This window comes from Oenanthe melanoleuca, chromosome 3 (genome assembly GCF_029582105.1).
Source record: "Oenanthe melanoleuca isolate GR-GAL-2019-014 chromosome 3, OMel1.0, whole genome shotgun sequence".
In the NCBI taxonomy this organism is placed as follows: Eukaryota; Metazoa; Chordata; class Aves; order Passeriformes; family Muscicapidae; genus Oenanthe; species Oenanthe melanoleuca.
This window is the reverse complement of record NC_079336.1, coordinates 39,352,452-39,379,248: the sequence shown is the minus strand read 5'-3', so window position 1 is coordinate 39,379,248 and position 26,797 is coordinate 39,352,452. Positions and strand designations below refer to the sequence as shown.

Below are 26,797 nucleotides of genomic sequence, written 5' to 3'. Positions count from 1 at the left end.
ATAAATATTCTTCTTCCTTTTCCTTTTAGTCTGTATGTTTTCATTTGCACAAAAATAATTTTAAGAACTCTCTGTCTGTTCCTCATGAGCTCTGTGATTTTGATCACGTTATCAGCAGTTTGGGGAGAGTATTTGACTGTGTAATGTTTATTGCAGAATACACCATTGCATTTCATCTTTGAAACTCCTAAGGTCAGAACTGAGTACATAAGGCGTTCATTTATATTTTGAACTGTTGTTCAGAAGTTAAAGCTCATATAAGTTGGAAGTAGTCTTGCATTTTAAATTATTTGAAGTTATTAGTTAAGTTTTAGACTTTCTTGTTTCCTGCAAGACCAGGTTGAGAAGAGATGGGAGAATTGTATTCCTCTAGACACTAATTCTAACAAAGTACATATTAACCACATTTTAAACATGTATATACTTCCTTTTTTAACAGTCTCTTATAAGACAAAAATGGCAAAACCTTTATGAACCAACACCAAAGGCAGCAGCAATGCCTTAAACCAGTACAGATATCAACATGGGGTTCTTTTTTATAGGATTGGCAGTGTAGCCAGGATGCATCTGCCACTGCACTCCAGAGTGAAGAAATAACATGTTTAAGCTAGTTTTAATATCTTATGGCTGGTATTTTCAAAGTAAGTATTTAGTTTGGTTAGGACCTCCTTGCAAAGGGTCAGAGCTTTCCTAAGAAGTTTAGACTTCATGATTAGTGAAATCATTGCCTGAAGGAACACAGGTGCTAAGATGAAACTCATATGAACTGACAAAGGTCCAAACTTTTATAGCTACCATTCCTACCTAATCCCATTATGCACTTCAAATATGAGGTCAGGAGTGACCAACCTTGCACAATTTAGGAGCCATAAAAGCATTCCACAGCATGTCACAAACAGCTGGCTTCAGCACTCTCCTGCTTTCTGTGTTGTTCCTTTTTCAGATTTGTCTCCTACCTTTCTCCATTATGATCTGAACTGCTGTGTCACCTCCTCCAATCTCTCTCCACCTGTGTGGTCTCATTGTTTATTCCCTACCTGTGTTGAGCTGGGAGCAGGAGCTGGTGGCACGAGGGAGCTGTGCTGCTGCTCGGGAATGTCGCTGGTGTTCAGTAGAAGGGGGCTCTGTGTCCCATGGAAGGAATTGCAAAGGGCTCCTACCTTACAGAAGGGCAACAAACCCCACCCCCAGCCCCTTTCGTAGATACATATTTTTCTTGACATTTATTATTTCTCAGAGAACTGAGGTTTTACCACAGTTAAAACACAGGTGGTTCATAAGTAGCTGATTGGTCACACCAGTTTAATCTGAAGTATTATGGTTCTGTTGTTTGTACAAGTGATGTGCCAGCTAGGTTGTTTCAATAATGAGAATTTAAAAAATTGGGAAAGCACAAGCTTAGCTTTATTATCTTTGCTCTGTTGACTTGCAGCTTGACCATTATTGGAATATATTTTTTGCATTAATTATAAAGGTGGTTTTGTACCAGGCTTTTTGCCAAATAAATATACCTTTAAAGTCATAAACTCAGGCCAAGTTACTTTTCAAGATTGTGAAAACAGGTTTTATCTAAAAAATTGCTGCTGGTGAAAAATTACTTCAGCTTTTTACCTAAAGTGGGTGTTCAGGTTAGGATTTATTTCTTTTTTTCATGTTATTTCCATTTGCTTTTACTAGCACTGCTTAATGATCTAAATAAGAAAGGCAATTTTTTTTCTCTCTGCATTATGTGAAGGAATTATTACAAAATCAATATTCTCTCTTTTCCTGTAATGTTTTCTTGTTTTTAGAATTGTACAAGGTAAGTCTACTGAATAGAAGTATGCATGTTTTTGGATAAATTACATTTTTCACATCCAGAATATTGGATCATTAATTCCAAAGTTGATCTTAGTGCATATTTCAGTTGCATATTTTCCAAACAGCAATTGATAGTTGAACTGTATGGAGTAATTTTTTTAAAAAATTTTGCTTTCTATTGAAGTCTTGTCATTTATCTGATGAATTATGAATTATGCTCAGAAATTGCTCTGAGGAGAGTTTACAAGTTCTGTAATCCTTACAACTTAAGACAAGGAAAACCATGTATGTCAAGGTACAATTGCTTTAATGGCTGGTAGGGATTGCAGTCTGTCTTCATATTTCAGGGCAGGGGGATCCAAAGAAGGTTGAATATGTGCTATATCAGGCGAACAAAAATATTTGAGTTCAGATTCAACACTAATGATGGTCTTAAAGCCTACAAATTCTGACTTAATTTTCTTCAGTATGTGACTTAATGGTATTTCTAAAATTTCTAAAATTTCTAAATCAAATTATTTGATTATTTCACTTACCCTTAAATGAAGCTTTTAGGCATTGTTTCATTAAAATTGTAGGAATAAATATTATTGCTTTGGCTAAAAGCAAGCAAAAATTCGTGCTTCCTGCCAAACCAGCAGTGTATTGTCCGTCGTATATAAAATGATCACATTTCCTGTTAAAACAATCCTGTTTGTTGGTAGAAATAATTTATTAACTCTTCATCAAAAAGATCTTTTGCTATGATGTGCGTGCTGTAAAGTGGTATTCTGATTTTAAAATGTACCTGTAATCTCGCATTGTAGAAACACAAACATGCTCTGTGGCTGGTTACTAATTCACCTTTGAAAGACACTTGCTTTGCTTGAATATAATTCATTGAATGTAGTATTTTTAAACATGTGTCTCACTTGACTGCAGCTTTCACTGTAGATAGATGTGACTATATGATTTCCTGAATGCTAAGAAGTTATTTTTGTCTTTCCTCAATGGAGAACATCTCATTATGATAAATCAAAAACTAGTTTGAAAAAAGTCTTACTTTATTGACACAGCTTTAATACTAGAAGTGGTACCATAATGTTTTTCTGGATTCAGAAGCCCTTTCTACTATTTTAATATGCCAGTAAGATGGGGGTTTTTGTTCAATAGGATCACTGATTTTAATGCATGCCAGATTACTAACCTTACTTATTTTGTGTAACACCTTTAAAACAAACAAAAAATAAAATAAAATTAAGTAGTTTAGAGAAAAAGAAGCCTGATATGGTCATGTCAAATAGATTTAATTTTGAAATACAAGTATATTGCAGGGATAGCAAGGCTTTATAAATTTTATAGTACAACTTTGAATTAATTGCATAATGAAATGTGACAGTCTGGGTTTCATGATTTAACATGACAAGTGGATGTCTCAGCTCCAGTGAGGCAGAGTTCTTAGGAGCACAGCTTGGGAGGATCAGCAGATATGAACCACTCTCCATTAACCAGGAGTTTGAGAAGTTGAAAACACCAATGGAGGAATAGTAATAAAGTAGGTAGATATATAGGAATAAATATGTGATTAAGAAATACTTTACAGATGGATAATTTTGTCCAATAATCTGAGATTATTGTTCCAAATGTAGTTCCACCTATATCTACTTTCTCCTGATAGGTGAGTGGTTTTGCATATCTGAAGTCTGTGTCAAAACATATAAAGCAGATTTCCTATAATATCAGAATAAGAGCTTAAGCTAGAGCTGAAATGAGAGAGCAAAGAATGAACTATCTCAAAAGAGCTGTACTGAGCATAAAGATTTTTTCTTTTAAAGTAATGATAGTAAAAGACAAAAAGAAACAGAGTAGTCTTATATGTTTTATAATTTTTGTTTTAAAATAATATTTAGAAATTCAGTGGTACTTGTCAGTAAGGATTGTGGTTTACCTTTAGAATTTGAAAACTGTGATTTTTGACTCACCAGAAAGGTGTTTGATACTATTAAAGTCTTTGAGAGGACCTATCTCCAAATGCAGGATAAGAAATGGAAGCTATTTTCTCTGAAGCATATCCATGTTTGGCATGTGTGACTTCTCTGGAGTCTGTCATCCATTCTTAGTCCAACATTATCAGAAACTTAAAAAAGACAGTAATAGATACATTTTAGATAGTTATATAAACTACATCTGTATATGTAAAACACATATGTACACATGTGTAGGGGTGTATATATATACATACATATATATATATATATGTCCCATTAATGCAGAGTTTATTAAAGTAACAGAGGCTTTTTAATAAACCACTGTTTTATATATCCTTCTCTTTGCCTCCCTCAGCTTGCCAGAATTCTACTATTTTTATTTTTAAGAAAGATCTGTATGCAAAGAAGGTAGTCAAGCCAATCTCTGTCTTTATAAGAGATGTATGTAGGATGCAAAAAAATGGGGAATGATGAATAATTGGAGATAGATGAGAACTGAAGCATGATCTTATGTCAGATTCTATGAAAAGCAAAAGGCAGCTTTCACTGAGCAGCAGCCTGCACTTACTGGAACAGTATGTGTCTATCCACAATTGTGGAAGTAAAACAGTCCACCTCTTTTGAGATGGGGAGGAATGAAGGTAAAGGAAGCAAATACATCACATCTCACATGAGTTTTGGAGGTAGGCATTATATAACTGATCAGATGTAAGCCTGTATTTGCTCAAACCACATCCTTCTTGGCCTGTTTATATGATGCAGCTTTTATTTTTGGTATGATAATGTGGATCAAATCACTGCAATGGTATCATTTATAAACAGCCTATATTTATACAAATTGGAAGGAATTTCACCAGAAAAGTATAACAAAAACAGGCTTTTACTATTGTCCCATAAGAATGGGGAAGTATTGTAGATACTTTCTTAAAATTTAGGTTTACCAGGATTGCTGGAGAAATTGATAGATAACCACTTGCACCCACAAATCTTTCCAGATTGTACAATATGTCTCTAATTTTAAAAAAGTAACCAGCATAGTAGTTAGTCATGTAACTCTTTTCTTATTACAAAATAGTGTTCTCTCTCTACCTTTGCCATAAACCTCTCTTTTGGTAGACTGACAGGAGATTTATTTGCTTTGGTTGGACACTGGGCAAGTTGGATCCTTTTAGACTGAATGAAGCTTTCCTTTGCAGCACGTGCTGGCTTAGCTTATCTACACAAATTTTGCAGATGACTTTTCAATGAAAGACTATCTTTTCTTTTTGGCCAATATGCTTCTTCTTGCTTTTCAGCTGTATCATAATGCCCTTACCTACCTTGTGGTGTCTTAAAATGGTGTGCTTAAAATATCATCTGATCATTTGTTCTTTCAGTTGCTTTTGTCCTAGTCTCATGTGTAGTTTAGTTCAAGACCTTTTGTAGTCTTGTGCTTTTAATCCTTTTAAGATGACCAAGGCATTTATCTTTTTTTCTTTCAAAATCATTTTCCAGGTGCTGTTAGTAGATTGTATAATACTGTGTGAATTGACACGTACAGGTGACCACCTGTACCACAGCTGCCATGCAAGGAGTAAATTTATTTTGTTACCTCACCAGCAAGGCTGGGTGTCAGAGACACAAGCTCCCTTAGGTTTAGCTCATCCCAGCAGGAAGAGCCACACAGGCTCCCTTAGGCTTCATTCATCCCAGTGGACAGAGGGGGAAGGGGGAGGTAGCAGCCCCACTACCAAATCCAGATATATCACAGGGCTTCACACACCTGAGATTATCACAAGGCTGTGCCTTTATGATCTCTCTCCCAGCAGGAGGCTCAAGCATATCTGGGAGAGTGAGTTATCTCAACACAGGAATCTTCTCACAGCACTTTTCAAAACAGGCAGAGGATGAACAACACTAGGCATAAGAAATGGAGTTTTCCCACACCAACATTCTTAGCAGTCCCAGCTGCAAGGTCACTTTGAGCAAAATTCTTACATCCTTGTCAAATCTTCCGGTTTGAACCCTGTTGTCCCACCAAATACATTACAGATTTTTTTTTGTGTGTGTTAGCTTATTTATTTACATACTGAGACCCTTTCAACATCTTGTAAGTTTGGTGTTGTTACATGAACAAACTACTTTTACGACAATGGAGATGTTGAGAGGGGCAAGGATTCTATCAAAAACTGGTAAATATGCTCTTTGTTGTATCAGCTGGGCTGTGTTTTTATGCTCCTTTTTATTTTCAAGGGTTTGATATTAATGACAACAGGCAAAACACACTAGTAAGTGTAGATAAGGCAAGAAGAAATCCTTGCAAAAAAAAAAAAAATTTTCAAATGTCCTTTCATTAGTGAGTTGTAATTGAAACTTTTACAGATCTTCTCATTTAGAGAGACTGTTTATTCTATGTACAACCATTTTTTTTTATTTTTTAAAGAGCTCTGTAAAATCTGGAGCTATCTCTTCTTGGGCAGAGAAGTTTAAATAGAAAAACAATTAATTGATAATATGGGTCAAAGTCTAATATGAATATCTGTGCTGGTGAATATAGAGAACATTTCTTTTAGTCTGTTCTTTAAACTAGCATGGCTGTGTATAATACACTAAGCAAAAACTGCTTTAAAATATTTAGTAGATACTGTCTTGTAAGAGTTATATATTCTTATAGCTGTTTAGATTGCTCCTTTTCATGCAAAAAGCAAATATGAATAGGGAAATGGACTTTTTTAATATTAACATGAGATAAAATTGACTGCGTCTGATTTGAATAAAATGTTAAGCCTGTTTCATTTTCTACACATCTGCCAAGTGTGTGTATATTGAGTAGTGTTGCCTCTGAAATAGTTGAAACTCCAATGGGAACACTTACAAAGGCAAACCAGTAAAGGGCACCAGCTGCTGAAAAACACCTGCTGAGCCACTCTGGGAGTAGGTGCATCTGCCTATACCTAGAAGTAATCTAACAAAGTACCTGCTTTTCCTGTCAGGATTTTAATTTGTGTAAAGATGCATCCAATAAAGCTGGATCTGAATACTTAAAGAAAGGAGGAAAAAAAAAAAAAAAAGGCAGGGGTTTTGTTTTTGTTTTGGTATTTCTGTTGTTGTTGTTGTTGTTTTGATGGGGTTTTTCTGTTTTTTTTTTTTTATTTTTGTTTTTTTTTTTTTTGTTTGCAGAAGAGCACCCCTTCTGAGCAACTTTCTTACCCTTATAACTAGTTTGAGTTAATTTAGTAAAACAGAAACCCAGATTTGGCAGCCAGGAGTCTCATCTACACTGTGTGTGGTGTGCTACTAAAGGATTCAGCTAGTCTGGAGAAGATTAGGCTACCAAAGAGGAGGTTTTCAGTTTTTGTTTGGCTTAATTTGGGAGATGTATCTCAGGGGGGTTTGTGAGAGTATATGTTCCCTTTTTCGTTGTAGCACTGTTGATGGTAATGTGCAAACAAAAATAAATTTTACAATCAAAAGTAACTGGAAAAATTTTTCAAATAGCTTTTAAGGCTTTTGTACTTTTTATCTTTTGGTACTTAAACTTTTATTGTTCCCACACATTGGTTACCCTATCACACCAGGTCATCATCCCTCACCTAACTTTTATTTTCTTGTGGTAGCAAAACTTCTGTGAACACTGCTAGTTTAGCTCCAATTCATGAAAAAAAAAAATAGCTGTGTTCTTGTAGAAGAAAATACTGACTAGGCTTGTAGTTTTGTCTTGTAAAATTTAGGAAATAGTCTTCTGATATCTAAACTGTAAAACAGGGCTGCCATCTTGGGTAGCAGAAGTGTGAATTTAAGTAAAACTGAGGAGAAAATTGAACTGTAGAAAGATTATGACATCAATAGTTAATCTCTGGGAATATTCTTCTGCTTGCCATTCTTTCATTTTTACCTGATGTGTAAGAATTATTACTAATTTCAGCTATAATTACCTTCCAAAGCATTCTGATAGTTTTTCTAGGTTTTGTTTGGTTTTGTAGGAAGAAATAGTTTGTCATGTTAACATGAAGTAAATAGTTTGAAAACACTATCCTGAAGTGCCTTCTGCACTACCAGATTAAATATTCACTTCTGCATGAACATTTAGAACTAATGCCTTTGCATGTATAAAATAGTATTGAATTAATTAAGGGTCATTTAAAAATAAAATACTGAAAGGGATCTGTTCTTCAAAACTTTACAGTAATTTGAAATGTTGCTACCCTACTCATAAAATCAATTTATTTTTTAAGGAAGATAATATTTAGGCTCCAATTTGTGAAGTTCAACTGACTGTTATTTGGGTGACTTTTATGTATTGAATTTTGTAGAGTAAACCCAGTAAAAATCCAAGAAGCATTTCAGGTAGAAATGTTCTTATAGCGTGCAGCTGCATGTAACTCAAAAGAAATGCAGCTTTCTGGTTCACAGCATTCTTTCCCCCTTGTACTTAATCACTGTAATATTTGAAATCCAATTATGTCTACCTGGTGACTTTGCAGCTGTTTATTTTATTTTTTTTTTGGCCTCATTAAATGATCATAACAAGCGAAATATTTAAATTGAGAAAGCAACTTAAGTGTTAATTTTTCATTCTTTAGGGGGCCACATATAAGTCATTGACATGAATATGAACTTTAGTATGAAGCACATGCAGAAATCTGTAAAGTTTTTAATTAAAACAAGTCAAAGTAGTTTTAGTCGTTTTGGTAATTAAGACTGGAGAATGAATAACTGCTTCTGCTGCATCCTGTTTAGGGAATAGCCACTTCTCAGTGGAATTTCATAGTACGAGTGTGGAAGAATGCAGAAGTCTGCTTTACTTTGATAGCATCCCTGAAGGCAGACTTTCATTCTTAGAAGTATTCGCTCTTCATTTAAAGTAAAATACAGGATGGTATTTAAATTCAAATTCAAATTATACCAAAATTATTTTTAATTTTTAAGAAATGTAATCTCAAAGTGAGAATTTTCCAAGTCAAGGGAGGTATAAGCTAGTTCTGAAATGCTGCAACATTTAAAAGATTAACTCTCACTCAAAATATTTTAGACAAGTTATAGTTGGCCTGATTTTAATGTTGTCTTTAATTAGCATAAATTTCTGGATGCTCCTTAAGAAATAAACCTTTTATCTTAGATAAGAATGGGCTATGTCTTGGGGAATATAGAATGGGACTGAGATGGTTCATCAAGGGATTCACTTAGAAATCACCAAATACTTTTAAATGGTTTTTAAATATTTTGGGATAGAAGAGCTAAATGAATAGTAGATTGACTTTATAACTGATGGGCTATTCAGCTCAGACTTAAAATTTTTATTAACCTCAAGATCACACAATAAATACTAGTACAGTGAAACTTTTATACTTTTTGAAGACCAGTTGTTTCACTCAGCAGAACAACAAGGAGCAAAAAATAATGTAAAGTCTCTTAAAGCGGGAAACAGATTTTGTGTGTGTTTTGTATCTTTTTACAACAAAACAATTTTTCTGAATTTTAATTGGAAAATTGAAATTATCCTACCACCTAATCTTTCAGTTAGAATATTGGAAAGAGACACATCAATTAAGAGTGAAGTTATTTTTAGTTTTTATATTAATAAATATGCCTTATATAATAATAGCTTGTTGGGAATTAATAAGAAGAAAGGAACTAAGAACTTTTCATTTGCAATAAACAAAATATAGTGGAAGAGAATTTTATTTAGTCATTAATAGGAATTACTTATCATAAAACATAGTATAAAGAGGGAGACTTACTTGCAAATATTCTGTCTTCTCTTCTGTGTTCTCTGAATCTGAAAAGGATGGACATTTTTTTCACTGAGTCATCGGAGACTATGTTGGAGATAATATTCTGTGTTCCTGATTCTACTTCCACTTTCTTTTTACACCTGTGGACCTTTGTCCATCTGGATCTCTAAGTTTGAGACTGTCTTCCTGCTGTGCATATTCCTTTCTTGGCATGTTGTCACATGTATCATCTAGACTGAATATGAATACTTCACTCAAATTTTGTATCAGTAATTTCACGACATCAGAAAACAAATATATTTGCATATTAATTAATAACTACTATAGCAGCAAACTATAGAGACAACTGACAGGAGACCTCATCAATGTCTGTAAATATCTGAAGGGGGGATGTCAAGAGGATGGAGCCAGGCTCATCTCAGTGGTGACAATGAATAGGACAAGAGGCAAAAAGCAGAACTTGATGCACAAGTTCCACCTGAATTCGAGGAAGAACTTTACTCTAGGGATGACTGAGCACTGGAACAGATTGTCCAGAGAGGTTGTGGATTGTCCCTTGCTGGAAATATTCGAGAACCATCTGGACAAAATCCTGTGTCCTGTGCTCTGGGATGACGCTGCTGGAGCAGGGAGGTTGGACCAGACCACAGACCCAGTGTGATCCCTTCCAACCTGATCCATTCTGTGATTCTTTTGAAAACAAAATATCTAGTTCAGGTGTAACCTACAGCACATTACAAAGCATGTGTGAAAGCTTTGTTAAATATGTAGTGCTTTTTGGAAAGTAGGAGCTACCTTCTTCATCAGCTTTTCAGGTTTTGTGAATCTGTAGTTTTCCGTGTATTAATCCTTCAGGGTTAATCTTCCATTAATCCTGAGATTATTAATTCCTGAGAACTGCTGAATGTAAATGCCTGGATGGAGTCCTTCAGAAAGTTTTGTGCCTTTATCCTGATCCATACCTCAGTCATTCACATTTCACTGTATGGAGTGGAAGGGTTTGATCCCTTTTGTCTGATATTTTTTCTCTTCCTCATTGTCATTACTTTTGAGGTTTGGCCAAAAACTATCTGCTATTTTCTGTCAGTATTCTCCATTTTGACTAAATTTTCCAGTTATCTGTATAGGATAGTTGGAGTAGCTAAACCTTTTTTTTGGGATTAATGTATGCCCTCATTAACACAATTTCCTGCTTAGATTTTTTTAATATATATTAGTAGTGACATTCTTTCAAAACTGCAACAAGAATATGGAAGAAAAAGATTAAATTTCTCTTGATATGATGCAGTTGTTCAAAATTCTTCCAGCTAGTTCATAAAGGGTGATTCATAGAAAAATTCAATTTCCAAAAAGTAATTTTTGTGTCGTTTCATAACATACCATAATCTCTTTAGTTGGGAAATGTTAGCTGAAACCATTTTATATGGGTTAGAAAAAAGGACTTCAGTTTCTATGCTGCATGTTAGTAGCCTAACTTTCTTTTCACCAATGTAGCTACTTTCTCAATGCCCTCACTGTCTTTCCTTATTATTTGTTGGGTTTCTCCCTTTACCCTGCAGTGTCTATATTCTTGAACAACTAGGAAAAACTTTTCTGTATTAACTCTTTCATGCAGTTGCTTTTGAGTCAGTGTGCACCTATTAGTGATGTTTTCTTCCTCTTAGAGATGCACTGTGTTTTCCCAGGGGAATAAATTATAAGAGCAATATCAACAAAGCTTTTAGTTGTATTTAAGTATAAGAAATTATGAAAGTGTTGTGTGCATTGGAACAAAAACCCAACAAAACCTAAAGAATAGACTGTAGCATATAAACGTCATCAGTTTCCTCATTGCTCCATCTAGAAAAGTCAGGGAGATAGTGGAGATTTCAATAAATAGCAAGCCAGGACATCTAAAATGTTTCTTAAAAATATGTAGATATTTTAAATATAGACTTAAAATATATTTTTTTAAATGTGTGCAATTTTTGTCTTTGACTCTCCCATAGTTTTAGCTTTGCACAGCATTAAGATATTTTTTAATCTTATGAGGAAGAAAAGCTTTTTTGGGTTACATTTAATATGGATGAAATGTGATCAAATTAAACCCAAATCCTTCTATCCTCATAAGATTTTAACTTCTGAGGTTATTAGGAAATGCCACAACTGTTGCCAATTTTCCTTCAGCTGCATTAGTTCAAGGTAATTTTCGTGTGTAATTCACAAATAGCATCAGAAAGCTCCAAGAGGAGGCTGTGTTCTGATCTCCATTTCATTGCTATAATCTGGAATAATTCTCTTGACATTGGATACTTTTGAGTTTGCAGCAGTGCCACTGAAATCAGAATCTCTCCTGTGTGTCTGTTTGGATGCCAAAACTTATGCACATTTTCTGTAGAAATAATTGCTTTTATGGAAAAATCTTTCTGAAACACTTTGTTTTCCATTTCCTCAAATCGAATCACCACAGGGTATAATCAGTCTGTCTATAATCTTTTGTCATATTATAACTAGGTTGATGAGCACAACACAGTTCTCCCAGTGAGGGGAAGAGATCCCCCAAGCTGTTTCAGTTTTTTGACTCAGAGCAGTGAAAGCCTTACTGTGCCATAGTTCTGTCCTGTCATTTCCTTCAAACTGATTTGGTGTATATACATGTCTTAGGATTTAATCTATACATTGAACCCAAGAATATTTCTCAAAGTTGTCTTTCTAGTACAAGAGTAAGTGGTTGAATAATTCAGAAGTCTGTAGAAAAGGTATGACTGCAGCAGTTGTTTTTATCATGTTGTTCATCAAGAGAACAGTTTATATATAGAGTTGGTGACAAGGTAACTATAGACTTACAAGGATTTTTCTTGAAATTGCTTCAGGCATGTAAACTCTTGGCTGTCATATATGAAGGTAAATATTTTCCCTAAAGCCTTTTGACTTTGAATAGATCATTCTTCTTTCTTCAAGAGTGCAGAAAGCAGGACTGATGACAAACCAAACAAACAAACAACAACAACAAAAAAAAAAACAAACCAAAAAACAAAGAACCAAAAAACCCACAAAACCAGAGTTAGATGCTTTTTATTCTTTGACTTTTTTTGGTTTTCACTGTCTCTTTTTTTCAAGGAGGGCCATAGTTGGTAGGAGAATATTATACTTCTAAATTTTGCTGCAATTTGTTTTTTAATGGACTTCTCTGGATGAACTCTATATCTTCTTTAGTGAAAATTTTGTTCCTTGAACAGCACTCACTGTTTTTCCATTTCTGAGAATTGAGTAATTCAGTAAAACTCAGTGTCTGGCAAATGTGAAGTCTAAAAGGTCTGGAGAGGGAATGTTTAATCATGAGTTAGAAGCAGCATTCCAAAAAAACCCCCAAAATCTTAATAATTTTCATAGTTTTTGTGTTACAGTAAATTTGAGCAAAGGTGATCCTTTAATATAGAATGAATATGTATTTTTTTTTCCTCTCAGGCTGAGAGGAAAAGTATTTTTTTCTTTTACTCTACTGAACCCTCAGGATCCAGGAGAATTTTACAGTGTTCATTTTGAGTTTACAGACAGTAATATAACTTGAAAGTATGGAAATTTCCCTGGTTTCTGTTGGCTACTGCTACTTAAATACTTAATGCATTAACCAGTGAATGTGGTGATAATTTTAAAATACATACTGTAGTTTTCCAAAATATGATGTTTAATTCCAATTAAGAACATATTTAAGGAGGTCTTATATGGGCTGTGATTCTCTAAGATGTCAGACTATACTTTTACCCTTATGGTTCTTTATTTGTTATTTCTAGAAATTCTTCTGACTTCTTAATTTAATTAAAGGACAGAGGCAGTTTTTGTGTGAGGAGAGTGTGAGAGAGCTGAAGAGAACGCTCGGGGGGAATTTGGCAAGTGTATTTAAATACCTGATGTGAGAATGATTAACAAAGAGGGAGCCAGACTCTCATCAGTGGTGCCCAGTGGCAGCACCAGAGGAAACAGGCACAAATTAAGGCACATGAAATTTCATCTGAACACAGGAGAGTAAGTTTTTACTGTGAGGTGGCCAAGTTCTGGTACACTATGCTGAGAAAGGTTGTGGCATCTCCATCCTTGTTGATAGCTGAAACACAACTGCATAGGTGTAAATGATCCTACTTTGAGCAGGAGGGCTGAACTGGATGATTTCTAAATTAAATGATTCTGTGATCTGTGGCTGCTGCTAATAGTGACCCAAAGAGCCCATACCATGCAAGAATTGCTTTCAGTTCTAGGCTAGTCACTTGGAGCAGGTATGGCATTGAAATAAGCTATGGGTTCTCTGGTGCCCTTTGTTATTTGCATCTGTCTAACATGTTTTACTCCAAGCTTCCTTTATAGCACATAACTCTTCAGGTACTACACTCTGGATGAGATATAATTTGTACTTACTTGAAGAAATTGTAATGCTGATTATGGCCCAAAGCCAGTCATAAGCTCTATTTGGTACGCTTGTATAATTTTCATATCTTTGTGTATGCTACTTGTTCCTGCAAAAATTGTTCCCCTAAGTCCAATGAAATCTCACTGATATGATTTGGTGCTAAATGGAGCAGATCCAAACATCATGCAGTTTTTCTTTTATGTGTTATGAGCCTTTGCTTAAAATGTATATGCTCACTCTTAAAGACAACATTTCAGTCTTTGGGGCAGGTAGGAAATTATATTCTCAAATTGTGCTCCTAACATAATATAAAAATAATTTTACTTTTATCCTGTTTATATAGTTACATTTTTATTTATTTCTGTTCCTAAATCTCATGAGCTACCACTTTTTCATGGAAGTAGCAGAATATGAAAAGTATCATCAGGAGAGGGAAGCTGTGGAAGTCCCCAGTTATAACATCTATGTTTATTTCTGAGTGTACCTTCAGTAATAAAATAGGACTTACATGGGCACAAAAATGCTTAAAGTGTATAGATGCATAATTAGAAAGAAGGGAGGAATTACTAATTATTCATAATTCAGAAGGATAGTGGGAATGTATTTATTAAAATGTGTATATGTATATAGATACATGTAAAAACATGTTTGTGTGTGCATATGAGTATATATACATAGATATGTTTTAACCAACAGCATTCCAGAGGGCAGTGAAGGGGAAAGATGACCTAGAGATTATTTATGTGTCAGAACAAGGGTCATCAGAGTTTTGCATTCCTGAATTTCCTGAATTTCATGGTTGTTATATAAAAAAGCATGGATTAGTCATACTATTACCAGTTAGATCAATTAGCTTTTTAACTGAAACTGTAGTGGAACAGCTGACTGCAAAATGGGATTTGTTTCACCTGAGATATGTAAGGTACTTTGCATAAAATAGTTCTGCATTAAAATTAAGCCAATGAGTAGGGAAAATGCTGAAAGCTCAGCCTTGGCTTATGGGTGCAATGGATTATCTCTAAGATAAATGGGTAGTAATCCTATTACTTTGTTATTATATGACAGAAGAAGTCCTCATTATGGAGCATTTCTGCAAGGTCTTGGTAATGAATTGCATGACTAAAACTCTATTTTAAGTGCTGATGGTCTGTGCTATTTCAAGCAGACACTGCCACTACAGTATTGCTAAAGCAGTTGTGTTTCTGAGCTGAAGCTTGCCTGCAGACTGAACTGTATGGACTCGTTCATGAATATTACTTTAATGACTTAAACAAATTTGTCCTATTTTTAAATTGCTGTCAGAGCACCAACACACAAATATCTTTCTGATGAAATTTCAGATTTAGAATATCTTAATTAAGTGTAATCTCATTTATTCATAAATGCATTAGTTATAACAATAAATTCCATGGGAAAGAATTGGAAAGCTTACTGAAGTAAAATCAAAGGGTTTATTCATTCACATCACAGCTGCTTTGAGTATCATCTGCTTTGTGGAAAGAGTTGCTTCTCATATTGATTGGTGGCTTTTCATATTGATTCATACTTGTGAAAAAATGGCATCAGCTTGGGCTTGAAATCCTGTTAGTTGAGAGTAACACTCAGATTGTATTCTACTCGAACTTCCTATGGTTTGTGTTGAATTCCAGGACTAAATCAGCTGTAGAATAGAAAGCTAAAAATGTTGCATCATTTTCAGTCAAAAACACTTTCTGCCATCCAGTGGCTACCAGCCCTTTAAGCAAGAAGGGATTTCACTGGTTTATCTGAAAAGGAGTTGGTCTGTAGAAGCCTTGGCTGATGTTTATGTACATCAGGGGAAAAAAATTGTTTTCCATTTTAAAAATATGTAGTACATGCAAATAACTATTTAAAAAAGAAGTTCTACTACCTCTGTTAAACTGTGGATTTCCATGCATACTGTTGCCTTTCTGTATGCTGCCTTACTATTTTCTAAAGGCAAAACTACTGGTTTTGGATTATGCACTTGTACTTCCTGCATGGAATGAAATGGAATTTAGAGGAAAGATAATATTTTTTCAGTTAATGAGGATTTGGTTTGAAGATGTCTTAGGATTTTTTTTTCCCTCTGGAGGTACCTTGTCTTGTAGCTTTTTTAATCCTTAGTATATTCTTGCAGAGTCAACTTTCAAAGATTATTCATTGAGTGTTTTGTGATTCTGAATGTTGTATTTTGATTTGTGAGTGCCAGCTTGAAAATTAATTAGTATGTTGAATGGAAAACTAGGTTCTGGTTCAGAATACCATTATTTTGAAAAGTACTTCTTAACCAGGCTTTTGTTTTGTTTTGTTTTATTTTCTTTTTGCTTAATCTTTATTCTGCTCTTCAATTAGCTTAGCATCTTTTGGAAAACATGCTGAAGTTAATTTTTCTAACCTGCTACACAGCTTCTTCTGTTTTTTTTCTGAAACATCTGTGTTTTTATTGCTGCTTACCAAGTCAGTCTTAATCCATGGTGTTAATATTTTCCAATAGGCAAAAAGACAGGAAATTATTTTTATTTTTCTAATTATGTATTTATTTTTGCTCTCAATTGCATATCCTAGGGCTACCATATATGTAATTTCTGCCAAATTTAAAGGAAAAAGATGTTTTACACTGCACACTTAAAGTTTAAGAGAAGCTAGAACAGCATATTTTTACAGGCAGTAATTTAAGAAAACTTTAGGTGTATTTAACAGAATTTTGAAGATAACACACAAAATACACATTATGTATACAAAACTTGGTGCAAAAGAAATAAGCTCTCTTCCTGTAGTGTTGCAAGCAGAGTAAACTGTGCAAGAACAGTGACAGTGAAAAGTGTTGTTATTCTGAAATTTAGCCACTAAAGAACTGAAGAAACCTGATGAAAAGTACACAGATTAATGGCACTAGATTCTTCATTTTTCTTCTCCAAAGACAATGGTTTAAAGTAGATGTTTGGATATATTTGAGATTTGTCAATCCTACAAATACAAATGCACTTCGTGATTTGAATACTTACCTTTTCAATGAGTCTTAGGAAGTTTTCAACCCAAAAGCTCTAAGACAAAGGTACTGTAAAATTGAAAAGGACATTTTTCAAAAAGAGTGCTGATTGTATAGCATTTTCATTAACTTCTGTCAGTGAATGTTGTTTTTTCACGTTCAAAGCCATCTAAAATAAAATTACAATTGGTTAGTCATTGAGTTCATCGTTCCTGTAGATTTAAGAGCAGAGCATTTTCATTGTTTGTGAAAATGGTCTATAAATCTAATTTTTAATTTGTATCATAGCCCCTCACATGAGGCTACTACAAGGAAGCTGCAGCACAATGATAGACCTCGTGTTGTTTGTTGCAAAATTAAATGAAGTATTTGATATCAGTAGTTGATGAAGCCCTCATTCCTTGTGTATCTTCCCTGATAACTTGCAGTTGTCATGATTACCAAAGAAGAAACATCTGCCTGCCCAATCTATTTATGGATATAAAGGAATAGGTCAGCTTTCCACTGGTACTTCCACTTGGGGGTGCAGTGAGATCAGGTGGCTGCTGGCTGTGCTGTGGGGAGGTAAGGGACAGGTAAGGTGAGAAGATGTTGTGTGAGGGACAGGGACAGCTTGGGGAGCCAGCCATGCAAAACAAAGGAAGGTGTTAGAGCCATATGAAATTGCCTATGAGTAAAGGAATCACTACAAGCTGCAAATAAGAGAATGGAGTCAAAATTAACAGAGAGGCCTATCAGTTGTACAGAATTAACAGAGAGGAGACAGAGTTGCACAGAACTAACAGAGAGGTTTATGAGAAAAAGAGGCAGTGATGTGTAAGAAAAAGGTCTGTAGAAGGAAATGTGTTGAGTTCAGAGTTGTATGAGAATAAGGACTGAAAATGAAAATGTGGAGAGTTTGTGAATGAAGACTGGTAAGGAATGCCAGTGAGAGGCCTGATGGTGTTTCCAGCCCAATCTGTGTTGCCTTAGCTGTGACAATTCCTGAGCTTGTATTACCTGGGGAAGTCCTGCTCAAATAGTTTGCTTAGTATTTGAGTGAATTGAAGAATATTTGGTATGGGAGAGGCATTTACCATAGAAAACCACTGAAAATTAATTAGAGCACCCAGAATAATAGAAAAGGAGATCTTTAGAAGATTCTCTACTGGCCTATTCTTTACTGTAGTTTTGTTGTTTCCTACAAGTAAAGCAAATATTAAAATCTTTAAATACATCAGTAAGATACTTTTCATTCTTTGTAGTAGAAGTAGTGCAGCTAATTAAATCTGTAGAAACAAAATTACTATGTGTTCTGCAGTCTACTTGAAGCATCTGTGAAAAGTAACTAAGAAAAAGTAAGTTTATTAGAAAATTAATTTTATATTTTAAGGGCTGTTCTTTAGTTGCAAAGGTTTTATAATCTTAAAATGCAGAAATTGCCACTATCACTGTACAGTGGTTCTTTTCTGGTAAAAATATAATTTTTTAAAGAGACCAATAGGAGAAAAGTATTACTGTAATTGATGATTTGTACTTTATAAGATTTAAACATGCACTAATCTCTAATACGCATAATTTTCTGTATCAATTCTAAAATTTATTTTATTAAAACATTCTCTAAGTTTGTTTGGGACTACATATAGGAATTTTATGTTCCTTTTGGTGAATGCAGTTTGTTGTGAATGTTGCTGGAGAAAGGTCTGAACATGATCAATTACAAAACGAAGATTTTCTCCGATGCAAGAGGAGGTTTATACTGAATTTGTGTGTCTGTGTTTGCAAAATTGAACTTTATAGAGTTCTGTAGTTTTGCTGCCTTGTCTTTCAATAGAGTAGTCATAGTTTTTCATCTTGGATTTTGAGATGTATTTTGTTCTTTTCTTGTTAATGCTGTTTTACTAATGTTTAATTACTAATAATTCTGTATTTTACTGTGTATTAGTTTTGGTCCCACTCTTGAGTAAAAAAATTAGGTGGTAACGTGTGAGGCTAAAGATTTTGATTCATTTTAGTAGATGTTATCCCGCTATAATTTCTTTTCTTTACTGATTCCCTATTTGAATGTTGGGTAGAAGTGGTACCCTCAGAATAAAAAAAAAAAAATCTAATAACTATATTATGACAAGAATCTGGAGGTTTGTTTCCATGTGTTCTATTTCTTATGATTAATATATACATAGATATACACAGACACATGTACAAACATCTATGAAAAATCCAAGATATGTGCTGTTTGTTTTGACAGATTGGACAACTGGCTTTTAAAGGCATGAAAAGACTAAACCGAATCCAGTCCATAGTTTTTGAGACTGCCTACAACACAAATGAGAACATGCTGATCTGTGCCCCCACTGGAGCTGGGAAGACTAACATTGCCATGCTGACAATCCTTCATGAAATTCGCCAGCATGTCCAGCATGGTGTTATCAAAAAGGATGAGTTTAAGGTACGAGTTTAATGAACCAAATAACAGCTTTTTAACTTGTAAGGCAAAATCTACTGTATGCTATACATGGAATATGAAATCAGGAAGTTCTCAAGGATATTAAACTTTTCTAAATTAAAGATAAGGATAGATTTTATTTGCTTCGTTATTGTTAAAGCCATTCTTACTTGTGTTCTAAAAATCTTATTATGTGGATAAAAGCTATGAAAATACATTTAGTTTTCGTGCAGAACCAATTTTCAAAGCGATGAGGCTGTATAAACAAAATCCATTGTCCTTTAAACAGCTGCACACTTATCCAACAAAGATAACTACTTTTCATATATCATTATTAGGATTTTTCACTGTAAGTGCCTGGCATCATATTTCACAATAAATTGTGATTTGTAATGGTTGCCATGGAACAAACGACATTGTGGGGTTTGCTCATTTATCAAGTGAGTGTTGTTTTGGTGCAGATTGTTTATGTTGCTCCTATGAAGGCTTTGGCAGCCGAAATGACAAATTACTTCAGCAAGCGTCTGGAACCACTTGGCATTACTGTGAAAGAGTTGACTGGTGATATGCAACTGTCAAAAGGCGAAATTCTGCGAACACAGGTATGCCTGATCTCTTAAATACTGTTCTGTGTGTGTATTTGTACATTTTCATAGGAGTGCTGCTCCTCAAGCTCCTTGTAACAGTCTTGGTGAAGCAGCTGAAGCATTATTACTGCATCTGTAATTACTGATTATATACACTGATAAAAGTTCAGAGTTCTTCAGTAAAAACCAGCTTTGAAAAGTTTAAGGTTTGGTCTGCAAATGGTACGTTCCAAATAAATCTGAAATGCTGTAACAACACTGTTGCAAATATGTTAAAATAACACTTGTCTTCTTTTTTTATTAAAAACAAACAAACAAACAAAAAAAAAAACCAGCAAAAAAAAAATCCCAACAAAACCAGGTTCCTGTTAATGGCTGATCTGTTCCTCATTTGTCTTTAAAAAGTAGAAATCACTAGGCTCAACATTTGAGCGTTCACAGAAATGAATAAAATTAGAGGGTTTAGCCTCTTAAATAGGATTGCATAAAGGGAGGTTTTGTTTTAGCAGACACTTTTTTGCCATATTTATTTCAGGCAAATGATATTTGTGTCAGTGAAAATCTTAAGATAATTTTATACCTGTTCTTGCATACAGTTCCGTGTGATTACCCTTTCCCCTTCTGCCTGGTCCAAGAAACAGAAAAGAGAGCTGGTTGTATTATCAATATGAATGTTTATAAATGTAACTTGTCATAATTGTTGATCCAAATGAGTGATATTTTGGCAGTCTTAGCTTTGAGGTATTTAACATTTTTTTGGTGAGTGAAGAGAAAAACCCTTCACATGATAAGAATATATGTCAGTATGTAATTAATAATTAGGAGGACCACTGCAGTAGTAATCCAGTATGAAGTTGTGATTAGCAATTAGGAGATGCATATGCATACATATTGATACATAGTCACAATACTGTGGTAAATAAATAGCAAACCAGTATCAATGAGTGACAGTAAAATCACTGGTACTTTATCAGAGTGACTTTGTAACACCATTTACCTGAAATATGAGTTTACAAAAAAAAAAGGTTTGGTAGGAACTTTTAGTAATTGAAATTATTTAGGTACACCAAATTACCATTTTAAATTGCTTCCTGTTTTCACTGTACTTTTCAGCTAGGGCACATAATCAAGCAGATCATGGTTTTAATAGAAAGAGATAATGTGTAATCACTACTGAAACTGAAAGTGACAGTAGAAAAGCCTGCTGTGAATGCAAGGACAAAACTGGATGAGCAGAATGAATGTAGAATGGAAAAGTGCTATTTATGCTTGCTCTTCTAGTTAACAATATAATTCCTACAATCTTGCCTCATTATTAGTACTGTCACATCCAGTAAAAAAAGTAAGGGAACAAAAGAAATTTTATTAAAAAATTTGTATGGAAAATAGTTAACAAGCTGAAATTTATTACTCTAGTACTGGGAACTTACTAAGTACCTCCAAGTTAATACTCTGTATATATTAATAACTTGAGTGTAGGAAGACTATCTGCTTCATCATGCTCTTTTATTTCAGTCCAACATGCCACTGCTAGCATAATTCTTAATTTTGTTGTGGAGAAGAGGCTAAAGCAGATTGATGTATGAAAATCAAGAAGAAATAGAAAAGGGATGATGTGGGTAGGAGCTTGTTGGTTTTTTTTCCTGCTATGTACTCATGTCATTGCTTTGAAATTAGGCACCGCCCCTCCCTTTTTTTTTTTTTTTTTTGCCTGAAATTTACCTTCAAGGGATTTCTACAGTTTCCTATGTATGTCATAAGTATAGAAACACTAATCTGAATTGTATTTGTAGTTTCAAAACTTTGAGGAGAATAGAAGTTGAAGAAAAATGGTCTCGAGAAAAATTTGGAAACCATTATGTTTGTGATCCAAAACTCAGTTCCTACATTTTCAAAGAAACTATAGTTTTGTGTTGATTAATTGCAGTTTTGCTTTTGCTCAGTTTTGTGTCTTTGGTCTTCAGAACATTGAAAGGTTAGAAGGAAAAAAATATGAAGGCTAAAATTCTAGGACAGTGCAATAACAACTTTTTGGTTTCTCTTTTTTGTTGTAGCTAGTCAGTTTTATGATTAATCAGAAATATAGAAAGTGAGGATGAGAGATTTTGCAAATCCAAGGGTTACCAGTATAATTGCTGCTACTCTTCTTGAAGATTCTGGAGCCCAGCAGTGTGCAATGTTTTATTGCTGCATAACAAAGTGCCCAGCAAATGGGTAGCATATTATAAACTGAGGAATGAGCAGTAGCTTGTGCTGGATCTTACTTATTGCTCTGCACATATATTGTTTTCTATGAAAACTCATGAGCTTTCTTTGCTCAACTAGGCACTTAAAACCACTTCATCCAAGCAGATTTCTTTCACCATTTTTTACCCTGTATGAAATTGATTCTTGCTTCAAAACTTCATTTTACTTGTCAGCCTCTCTAATGCATACATTTCTCAGAAAGGAATACTCTGATAGGTGTTTCTGCTTTCTTTATAGTTTCAGATTTGCTTTGCCAGTCATTGCTCTGTTTTCTAGCCTTTAGTAGTATAAGTAATGAAGTACTTTGCTTAACAGAAAAGTAGTTTTTCCTGCAAGAATTAATTCTGCAGCAGGTAGATGCATGCACACCATTTATATACACAGGGACAGTATATATCATATGGGGAGTAAAAGGCAGAGAGTGGGATCATCAGCTGAAGTAGATGCTGGTATTTCAGGTTGGATAACTGTTTCAGAAGATCTCAGCTGGTACTTCCAGGCAACTGAAGGCCTGATATATATTTCCTGTGACAGTTGTCTTCTGCCTGTTTTCTCAGCAGTTGGATTTTCACTGTCTTTATTTTTGTCCTCAGGTGAATCAAATCAGTCAAAATGAAAGATGTAAAAATAAAGTGATTGTCAGGTATTAGAAGTAGTGCTTCAGTGACAATTCTGATAATTTTTTCTGCTTCCTTTCCATCCTGCTTTCTTCATCCCTCCTACTTTGCCTTTGTATATTGTAAGATGTATTTTTTAAGTTATTACATGTAGCTGTTGTGCTTATCCTGATGAGGAAAAATTGCTGTATCTGACAAATTGGTAATTGTCTCCCTTCCCAAGAATGCACCCTTAATGTACTGTGGGAACTTAATGTAATGTGGGAACTACCTCTATTTTTTCTACAAATATTTCTAAAGGATATAAATGCTAGCCAAAAAGGTAACAAGGAGTTTTCATTCCCTTTATGGTAGAATAGGATCTTTTAAATATTTTTGAAAAATTCCAATTAGAAAGGTCTATAGCACATTTTTCCAGCAATAACTCTCTCCATGCTTTCCATGCTGTCATTTATACCTGTCCAGAAGGTAGCCAGGTAGCCATGTTTCTTGCTGCTCCATACTTTCATAAAAGTATTTTACATTATATGATTTTCCATGCCATTATTGAACATTCATTAACATTACTATGGTAATCATAATCTTTTAAAAGAAGTTATTTCTGATTTTACCAATAATGAAACTGCCTTAAAAAGAAAAATGAAAATGGTTTCTATTGATTCTTCAGTCAGTCTTCTAATCTGCTCTCCACATTCTTATGCATTGAAAGCCACAGTTACAAGTTTAACATGTGGGATGTGTGTTAAAACTGAGACAATTTCCCTTCATAGAAACATAGAATGGTGTGACCTTGCCCTTGCAACAAGTACAATGTAGTTATAGCTATCTTTTGAAAGTTTGGAGAATACATCTGGAATTGGAGCAGTATAGATTTATAAGGTAATCACCAAGTCTGAAAGCAGTACCTTGCCCTGGGTACAGTGTATTGTAAGCTGATGGATGAGTGGCATTGTGCCTTAACTTGTGCAAAGCAGTGGTAGCCTCTGCAGAGTGCAAAAATGCCTTCTGGCCTTAACACAAAGTTAGTGGGCATCAAAAAATATAGAACATAATTTCTTTTTAATGTTTCATGCCTACATAGCATGAAATAATGATCCTTGGCATATTATAGTAAAAGCTTATCAAAGTGTCTTTCACCTTTATAAACTAAAAAAATTAATTTTTGAAAGTTACCCTGTTAAGGAGAGTTACATTGAGGAAAACATTTTGATGTTTTACTGCATCTTCAGTTAGTGTGACTATTTCTCACCCTTGAACTGGTATCTCAGCAGCTTTGTATTAGTTGTGTTTTGGTATAATCATTGTCAACAATTTACATTCTAACTCAAATAAGTACATATAATGAGACTGACATTTTGAAGTTGAAATAAATTTTCTATAATGTTTTTGCTCTATTTTGTGCCTCAGACCTGCAGTTACAAATGAATTACTTTTATTGGTCTTAGATATCTTCTTTTGCTTTGAAGAGTGCCAGATTGTCATGAGCCCTACCTACTACAGATAGGTATTAGTGTTAAGGCCAGATCACAGGTGCTTTCTGTGTTGCTAAAATTATGTAGTAGTTGGAAACAAATCTGGTCAAGTTTTGAAGGCAGGCTAATTTCCCTAGCCTACAAACCTCTACATCTCTCTGTTCCTTCATCTCATATTGTTGGAGTTAAAGGGATTGAGACAGCAGGAAAAGGAATTTACTGTCTTTTAAATAAATATTATGAGAAAATGAATCAAACTGTAATTCTGTGAATAGTCCTGATTCTGCCACTTTGGAACTATTGAATGTTTTTTTTAACCCTTTAGGAATGTAGGTTATTTTTTCTTAGAAGAAAAGCATTTCTATTTTTGTTACGGCTCTTCTTGATCAAAAAATTAGTTGAACAAAAGGTTACTGATTTAAAACATATTGGATTTTCTGTAATGTTTACGTAGTACTCAAGTACTTCAAGGTCAACAGAAGGAGTTGTGTGCATTTACTGAACTGCAAGGCTGTGCCTGTCAACATGAGCCTGAAAGGTGTCACAGAAGTAGACAATCCAAAACTCCTGGGTTTCTGCAGGACTCCACGTATCTCTGTCTTTATTCTGTCATAGACTTGATAAAAGTTAATCTCATGTCTGAATAAAGAAAGGTGTATCAAAAGCAAATCAGAAGCTTTATCTGACCTTAGTCATCTGGTTTCAACCTAATGTGCTTCTAAAACATTCCTCCTTAAGGAAGGCAGGAAGTGGGAAAAATATAGGAGCATCTACCCATTAAAAAAAAACAAAAACAAAAAACAACAAAACAAAGGAAACACAAACAAACAAGCAAACAAAAAATCTCATTCATTCTTTATGAACTCTAAAAAGTTCTGTGATGTTCTTCAAGAAATTGTATTCAAAGCTTACATTTTTTGCTGTCATGTCTGGGTAGTAGGGAAAGTCCTGCTAAAACTGACTTGCACTGTCATTTAGAAAATGGGCACCTGGCTGTTGTATTTGTTCTCTCTTATTTACCTGTATAAAGTCATGCTGCTTTCAGAGTTGATTCTTAACATTGCTCACAGTTTATATGAAAACTATCTTCACTTTTTGCTAAGAAACCATCCTTCATAGGTTTAGAGAAGATACCACTTTAATTTGCCAAGTGCCAAACCTGTTGAACAGTTCAAACATGTGAATGATTTCCAGGCATGCAGGTCAGGGCAGAAGGAGGGGAGGAGGTGCTCCTGGCTCTAGAGCAGGGATTCCCTCCCAGCCCATTGATGGCCATGGTGGAGCTGATACCCACACTGCAGCAGGTCAGTGTGCAGAAGGGAAAAGGTGGCCATGGAGAGCTCCTGCAGGAACAGGCTCCTGGCAGGAATTGTGCCTGTGGAAAGGACCCATGTTGGAGCAGTTTGTGAAGGTGTATCCTGTGATGGAGTGGGGAAAAAGTATGAGGAAGGAGTGTATGAGATGAAGTTATGGACTGACTATAACCTCCATCCCTGGGAAGTAGAGAACTTGGGAGCAAAGCAGTGAAGTTGAGCCTGGGGAGAAGGAGGCCTATCAGGAGGAGGTTTTTAGGTTCTGGCTTTGTTTCCTCACTATTGTACTCTATTTTTAATTTGCATTAGTTTTCTCCAAGTCAAGTCTGGTTTGCCCATGACAGTAATTGGTGCATGAGCTCTCAGTCTTTTATGTTGACCCATACACTTTTCCATCTTACTTTCTCCCTCTGTCCAAGAAAGGAGAAGTAAGTGTGATTGGGTGGGCATCTGCCAGCTGCAATAGTTGAACTACCACAGTTAGTTCTAGATCAGTTAGTTTTACTTTGAGATTTTTTTTTAAATAAAGTTACTGCTTTCATTGACAATTTAATTTTGGTATTTAAACTCCAAGTAAATTTTGTTTAGTTTACTGCAAATTTTATCAGCTGGTTGTTCTTCTATTTTACTTTACCCAGCTGTTTATACTTGAAATAGGTATATAAGTAGTTATATAGGTATATAAGTAGTTTAGGAAAAAAGGGCAATTCTGATTGAAGAGCACCAGTAATGCAACAGTATTGGCGATGTCTTTGTAAATAGCAGTGTTGTAAATGAAAGAAGAATTTGTGTAAGTTGCATTTGCATTGGCAAATACATTTGTCTGATTACTGAAAATAATGCTTTTCTTGATGAGAGGAAATAGCCTGAAGGACTGAATGTATTTTGACATCTCAAAGATTAGCTGATTAATTGTACTTTTGATGGCAAGACAGAAGTGAGAAGTGAAGCAGAGACCACAAAAGCATCAGAGCTGAATAGGGAAGTAGTTCTGAGAGCAACAAATGGCATCAGGACCTCTGAGTAATATGGATGATCACTCAGATTGATTCTGTCAGCCAATAGACCCTGATATTAGGTCATGAAGGCTTTATTCCCTATTGGAATCTGATACTAATAAAATGGAATAATGCTTTTTTCTCAAGTTCTTAACTGCAGTATAAAACTAATCAAGTCCAAAACTATTTGAAGCAAAAGAGGGCTATAAAGTTGAGGTGCCTGCTGTCTCATCTACAGCTTTATTTTTTTCATATACTGTTTCTCATTTCCTGTATTTTAA

At 34.7% G+C, this 26,797-nt stretch overlaps 1 protein-coding gene across 2 annotated transcripts in view; it reads left to right on the top strand.

The window, feature by feature from the left end:
* ASCC3 (activating signal cointegrator 1 complex subunit 3) overlaps positions 1-26,797 on the top strand; it is a 248,206-nt gene that overhangs the window by 45,400 nt on the left and 176,009 nt on the right. For both annotated transcript variants that reach the window (XM_056487382.1, XM_056487383.1), the window contains exons 9-10: positions 19,085-19,285; positions 19,744-19,884. In XM_056487382.1, coding sequence (XP_056343357.1) covers positions 19,085-19,285; positions 19,744-19,884 — 342 coding nt within the window. The remainder of the gene's footprint in view (positions 1-19,084; positions 19,286-19,743; positions 19,885-26,797) is intronic.